We start from the raw sequence: 7,500 nt of genomic DNA on the forward strand, positions 1-7,500 counted from the left end.
GGGAACAGTGGGAGATAGGATGCGCAGGGCTCGGCAGCGCAACAGGGATTAGAGTATCTTTCATTAAGCCACTTGTGTGTGATGAGTATGTGTGTGTGTGTGTGTGTGTGTGTGTGTGTGTGTGTGTGTGTGTGTGTGTGTGTGTGTGTGTGTGTGTGTGTGTGTGTGTGTGTGTGTGATGGTTAGGGTTGTGCCCATCTGGCAGTATGCTTTCTTCTCTCCAGACAGTCTTATGTGAACCCAGAAATGAGCATAAACCTGGAGACACGTGCAAATCCGGAACGTGTGAGAAATATAAATGCCATTGTGCTCATATCTATCCCCTCAGACGCGGGTGTGAGCACATTAAAGGGTCACATCGGCATCGTGAACCAAGCATGAACCACACAAACTCACCCCAAAGGTGTCCTCTTCTGGCCGGTGAGTTACAGTGATGGTCGGTGTGGGGGTACCTGATTGGGAGAGAAGGTGTAGTGGTTATAAACTCATATGTTACTGATTTAGATGTTATAATGCCATGGACATCCAGGATAAGCAGTACATGTAACACAAACAAGTAGCCTCTTGCCTCACTTTACAACCATACCAATGATGATAGGCAACAATACTGGTGTCTCTGATAGTCTGATAGTCTCTGAGGTTTGTGGTGCCTCCTCCCACAATCTACTCTTTGCCACACACCAAATACATTTGTCTGAATGATTTGTAAAAGGATGAATGTCACATGGCCGTAATTAATTATAACCAACAACTGTCTATGAAACTAAGACGGTTGAGAGAAAATGTCTTTCTGTAGGAGGTAGCCAGATAAAACTGGTTCTTCTGAGCATCAGTCCATATGGAGCATGTGTGTGTGTGTGTGTGTGTGTGTGTGTGTTTGTGTGTGTGTGTGTGTGTGTGTGTGTGTGTGTGTGTGTGTGTGTGTGTGTGTGTGTGTGTGTGTGTGTGTATGTATGTGTGTGTGTCTGTGTGTGAGTGAGTGAGTTTGTGTCTGTGGGCGTGCAGAAAAGAAGGGGGCTGAGAGGTGTCTTTATTGACCAGAGAGACACAGAGATTTCTGCTTTGGTGCCATATTGCGCAGACCTTGATAGTCTGTTTTAGCAATGCTCCTGGGAGAGTGAGAGACGAGGAGAGGAAGCAGAATTACATCCATTTACTCCTCCTCCCACCCCAACCCACACCTGCCCCCAAACCCTGGCAGACTTCCCATCATCCTCTCTGCCATTACCCAAAAGCCTCGGAGTGGCGAGTGAGGAAGAGAGAGAGCGTGGCAGTGCCAGCGGCTCTCCTGCCCACCGGGCGTCGCCCGCCCCATTTCCACGGTGAAGCAGCAGACTCATCCAACTTCATTTGAAGCACTGACAGAAACAATCTGTCACTCTAACCCCCTACCCTGAACACACACACACACACACACACACACACACACACACACACACAAGCGCGCACATACAAATACCCTTTCAACTTTCCTGATTGATTGCATATGGCCAGACCTCAGTGATGGTTTGTGCCGATGTCAGTCCAGGGCATTCATGTGTGTCTCTCTTTCCATGTGTGTGTGTGTGTGTGTGTGTGTGTGTGTGTGATTGTGAAGGTCACTGGCGGTACCCATGCACTCCTCGTTTAACTCCAGAATGATAACAGATTAGCACCGTATGAGAATGCCCTTTGGGTGGCTTACAGTTGGCGCCAGCAGGCGGGCAGGCAGGATGGGGCCCTTGTGCAGGACTGACCTTGAGTTTTAGCCTTCCATGGGGGGTTCGGACATCAGCATTCACATTTACTATATGTAGCATATGTATATGTGTATCAGCTTTGTGTGTGTGTGTGTGTGTGTGTGTGTGTGTGTGTGTGTGTGTGTGAGAGAGAGAGAGAGAGAGAGAGAGAGAGAGAGAGAGAGAGAGAGAGAGAGAGAGAGAGAGAGTGTGTGTGTGTGTGTGTGTATGTGTTAGTGAAATGAGAGAAAGCTATGCTTACCATAATCGTCATAATATTCTGTGGTAGAAAAATAAAAGAAAGCGTTTGATTAGAACAACATAATAAAAACCTAAGAAGTCAGAATTTTCTCTCTCTCTCTCTCGCTGTCTCTCTCTCTCTCTCTCTCTCTCTCTCTCTCTCCCTCACACAAACACACACACACACACACACACACACACACACACACACACACAACTAGGCTACAGACGCCTCATTCATGCAATTCATTTGATTAAAAAATGTTGGTGATAAATTGTGAATAGATAGATTGTAGTTTTTTAGCATAAATGCACATATGAATAGCATATTATTATGATATGATATTATGTAATACAGGGCACAATGCTGTGATACAGTGATACTTTTCTCACCCCCAAACCTACCCACAAAGGGGGCCTTGAGGAAGTGCCCTTCTACGGTCTTCGTGACAACGCCCAGGAAGTTGCTGGCCTCCAGCGTGTAATTGCCGTTGTTGTGGTGCGTGGGGTCTCGGAAGGTGAGGCAGCCCTCCAGGTAGTCCTTGTAGATGTCCATCTCTGTGCGCACGTACTCTGTCTCCTGGAGCTCCTGGTCGTTGTGGTACCAGCGCAGTGTGGGATGCGGGTGGCCACGGACGGTGAACTCGATACAGGTGTGGTGCCGGCGCTCTGGCTCATCCAGCTTCACAATAGTGGGAGGGACTGGACACACACACACACACACACACACACGCAGATGCAAACACAGGCACACAGAGGGAGACAGCAGTCACAAGTGAATCTGAATGAGGTGAATGTGCTGGTCCTTTGATCATGGTTATTGATTTCAATTAATTTTCTCCTTCCTCTTTCTTTGCTCTCAAATAATATCAGTGTGTGTGTGTGTGTGTGTGTGTGTGTGTGTGTGTGTGTGTGTGTGTGTGTGTGTGTGTGTGTGTGTGTGTGTGTGTGTGTATGTGTGTGTGTGTGTGTGTGTGTGTGTCTGTGTGTGTCTGTGTGTGTGTGTATGAGTGTGTGTGTGTGTGTTTATATGTGTGTATGTCCATGTACATGTCTGTATGAGTCTTGGACCTCTGCTACCTATGTTAACGTTCCTCTCTCCAGTGAACCCTTGTGTTCAAACATCTGCCACATAAACACACACACACACACACACACACACACACACACACACACACACACACACACACACACACACACACACACACACACACACACACACACACACACACACACACACACACACACACACACACACACACACACACACACACACAACATATCTCATAACTCACTTTCCATTCAGAGCTCAAACAGTGGCACACACACACACATTGTCCCCTCTGGTGCTCCGTGGCCTTCCCATGCCCCCCACCGAGACCCTCTCTCAAACTGTCTGCTGTAAATCCTCCGCTGGAAGAGTGTGACATTCTGGCTTCATTCTTCTACAAAACACAACCGCGGCAAGCAGCTAATGAGGCAACAGTGCGACCGCAGGTCTCGCGCATTTTCAAAAAGTCGAGGAATCAAGCTAATAAATAAACGTGAAGAGGCTACATAGCTTTCCCACACACTGACACAAACTTCCATTGTAAGCAGGCACAATAAAGAGGCTTTGCTCCAGGCTGAGTTAATGTCCTGAGAACTGACAGACGCATAGGCAGCTGCATGAAAAAAACCTCACATTCACAGAGGAACGAGGGACAGAGGAGTGACAGAGGGATGGAGGGAGGGAGTGAGTGAATGAGAGAGAGAGAGAGAGAAAGAGAGTCTAGTTTCTCCTGAATGTGCAGTTCTTGACATAATCTCTTGTAGTCAATATGTATTGAAGGAGGAGAGACTTATGTTTCATTGGTGTTGGACAACAGTGTTCTCTCTTAATGTAAACATGGCCACAAACACTGGCGGCTTCCTGTTACAGTGTAATTGTAGCCAGTTGATGAGAGCAGTGCGGTCTAATAAAACAGTTTCTGATTGCTTGGCACTTCCCAAATGGGACTCTGTGTGTGTGTGTGTGTGTGTGTGTGTGTGTGTGTGTGTGTGTGTGTGTGTGTGTGTGTGTGTGTGTGTGTGTGTGCGTGTGTGTGTGTGTGTGTGTGTGTGTGTTTGTGTGTGTGTGTGTGTGTGTGTGTCTGTGTGTGTGTGTGTGTGTGTGTGTGCGCCATATTTCGTCGAGCACCACAACTTGGGCTTCGTCTATTTTCCGTTTTTCTCAGTTTCCCAGTTTGCAGTGCAGCCATGAAGGATGAAGCAGACATGTTAGCACTTGTTCAGCTAAAAAAGGCAACACATTTGTACACAATACAGCTCAATTCCCTTGCAGCGTGGCCCCAGTAGAGGTTAAAAACTGCTCTTCCATGAGTTTCTAATAACTCTCTCGCAGTCTTGCCATGGAATAAATGTGAAACAGCCTGGAATCACCTTTTCATTTTACTGTCAGTTAGCCGAGCTAATGGACGCAGCTGCCAGCACTTTTTCCTGCTACACTGAGCGGCTGTTTGCATGATTCCTAATCACGGGGAAGGGTAGGAACTTAAATAGCATGAAGTTCAGAAAAACATCTAACACACAATACAGATCATAGTATACCCATTCACACACACACACACACACACACACACATACACACACACACACACACACACACACACACACACACACACACACACACACACACACACACACACACCCACACTTACACACAAACACACACACACACACACACACACACATATAGACACACACATAGGACAAGGTTGTGAATTGCAGAGGAAGAAAACACCATTGTGTAATTCCCACATGGATGGATGAAACCTTTTTCTGCAGTCAGAGCTCATCTTGAGAAGAGAGATAGGGCGAGAAAGAGCAAGACAGAGAGAAAGGTGAGTGTGTGTGTTCGTGTATGTGTGTGTATCGCGGGGGAGGAGGTGGTCAGTGTCCAATGTAGATTCTACTCTGTGTTCTTGTCAGATGGACTGTCTTTTTTACGTGAGTGTTTATGTGTGCATGTCTCTGTGCGTGCGTGCGTGCGTGCATGGGTGGGTGGGTGCGTGGGAGGTTGGGAGGGTTCCGCCATAGCTTCGTGCTAGAAGCCTGGCATCATTCGCGCAGCTACTCCAGAGGTCAGCCCTCATCTCATATTCAGCTTCAGTCGCGTTCTGAGGAAGCAGGAAAGCCGCCTACACCTCAAAGATTATCCAGGAACATCCACTCAGTTCAGCTTCGCACAAGCTACAACCAGGGAATCCTGCAGGGGCCGAACACCCAGTAATGCTATTATAAGATAGTCTGTGGGCTGGTGAGGTTGAAAAGAGAGCTGTATTTAAAATAAAGAGCTGTTAAAGTAAGCCCATGGGTTAAGTGGCTGACAATATCTGTGTTTTATGACTCTGTAAGGATTTTCACTAATTCAAAATGGGTGATGTTGAGCTAAAAGGAAGAGGGTATAGTTTCCTGCTGTTCTGTTCCTGATTTTTGTGTACGTGGGCGATTGCTTTTTTGTATTCCAAACTATTCTGTATGACTGATTATAATTCAGTCTGCTCAGGGGCGGACTGGGACAAAAAATCGGCCCGGGCATTTTGAACCAGACCGGCCCATTAAATTCGATAACACACCTTTTTAATCTCGAATGTCTACACCAACCAGGCTTATAGCTAGCAGGGCGTCTGCCCTATAGTCTACTAAAAAATAAGAAGAAACGGGACGCCCTACTTTTAGGCAGGACGGCCTAAAGACGCCCTATTTTTCTCCCGTTTTACCTGTTAACTTCGCTGAATGTGATCAAAATTCACCGTTTCAGTCGCTTCAGTGCTTAGCGAAGTCTAGAATCATACATATTAATTAGAAAATACAAATAGCATTGCTGTATTCCCGCTACAACAACGTTACATCATGATTCCAACGAAACATTGATTCACGGGCTCGCAGAAGCTCCAGAAGACAGCTGTCTCACCGCACGTCACTGAACCTACTACTGTATGAGTTCAACAAGAGTTTGTGTGTTAAGGTGGTGGTCTTAATTAATCTAAATGCAATACACATCATACACTTTAAAGCTTTGTTCAGAATACGGAGGTATAAGATCGGTCGATATTTTCCATGAAAATAGCGACTGAAGAACCCCCTGTTCTCGTCTCCGAGAGGACAGCCTGTATTGCTCCCTTTTCTAGAAGGGAGTCTATTTCCTCCTGTAGGAAACGCGCTTGATGAGGTGGCATTAACGTTTGAACTACGCCCCTGAACTTCGGGGGGGACGGGAAAACTGGAGCGTATAACGGGCTATCATAATTCGGTATCTGGACAAATTGGCATATTTTCGGAATACCAGGGTTTGGGAATACTGGGCTTTCGGAACAATTGACATGGCACCGCGCACCACTCAAACACACAACATAGAGTGTAGGCTAACGGCTGGCTGTTTCAGAGTACAGTAGGCTGAGGGCTAGCAACAGCTACAGACTTGTCTTGTATTTAGCTATGCAAACGAACTTGGCCATAGAACATAGGTTCTAAGTCAAACATATTTTAGAGACGTTTTAATTCATGATCAGTAAGCTTACCGTAGGTCGTTGTATCGTATCTCCCTGGCTGTAGCCACCAGCACTGTCATCCACGGGAGCTGATGGCAAAGTTTAGCTAAAGGTAGAAGGTGTTTGCTGATATGATGGACGAGACCCTAGTCACTCAAGAAGACGGCCAATGGGCCGCAGACTAGCGTGCGCGTGTCAAGCATGTCAAGGCCATGGGCCACGCTGTTTACCGTCCTAATGCATTATGTAGGCAGGTCCAAATCGAAAGGGGTTTGTGTTGGGTCAGCCCAGGGGATGTGATTGGGCCAGCCCTGTGTCAGTAGGGCCGCTGATGAACTAATTTCGTGGGCCAGCCGGTCAGACCATTATATGGGGAAAAAAATTAAAAATTAAAATTCGGGACCATCGGCCCATATTGCACCCCGGCCCAGCGGGCAAACGCCCGGTATGCCCGATGGCCAGTCCGTCCCTGAGTCTGCTGCATGACCATTCATCTCCTTTCTCTTTTGGGTTGAGAGAGCAGGGGAACCAAGAACATCCAGGTGGAAATCAGTATAACCTCCACCATCATGAAGGGTCCAAACACACAACTTCATCCTCCACCATCATGAAGAATCCAAACATACACCTTCATCCTCCACCATCATGATGGGTCCAAACACACACCTTCATCCTCCACCATCATGAAGGGTCCAAACGCACACCTTCATGAGGGAATGCTCACAGCCACACCCTCAAGAGGAGGAATGGAATTAAGGACACCCTGAAGTAGCTGTGCATGTACTGTAGTGAGTCTACCCTGCTGTGAAGAACTGATGTAGTTGTGTAGGCTGGACCTAGTATTCTTAGTCTGCATTTCAGATGGATCTACACCCTACTATAGTAGTTCTGACAGTTGTGTTGTTGTTATGTTTCTTTTTTGAATGAACCCACCTACTAGGGTGTGTCCATAATGTTAATGGGAGGTGTGAACTGAAGCTGGACCTACATTGCACAGTGAGCTGAACAGA

At 46.9% G+C, this 7,500-nt stretch overlaps 1 protein-coding gene across 1 annotated transcript in view; it reads right to left on the reverse strand.

Moving 5' to 3' along the window:
• The window catches only part of LOC308368487 (NT-3 growth factor receptor-like), a gene marked incomplete at both ends in the record, with an annotated part of 184,190 nt that overhangs the window by 85,082 nt on the left and 91,608 nt on the right, over positions 1 to 7,500 (reverse strand). Inside the window, 4 exons of the mRNA XM_080842660.1 lie at positions 397 to 452; positions 1,981 to 1,998; positions 2,364 to 2,660; positions 7,479 to 7,500. The exon at positions 7,479 to 7,500 is cut by the window's right edge and continues 117 nt beyond it. Coding sequence (XP_080698786.1) covers positions 397 to 452; positions 1,981 to 1,998; positions 2,364 to 2,660; positions 7,479 to 7,500 — 393 coding nt within the window. The remainder of the gene's footprint in view (positions 1 to 396; positions 453 to 1,980; positions 1,999 to 2,363; positions 2,661 to 7,478) is intronic.

The sequence above is a fragment of the Sprattus sprattus genome, assembly GCF_963457725.1.
Source record: "Sprattus sprattus genome assembly, chromosome: 7".
In the NCBI taxonomy this organism is placed as follows: domain Eukaryota; kingdom Metazoa; phylum Chordata; class Actinopteri; order Clupeiformes; family Clupeidae; genus Sprattus; species Sprattus sprattus.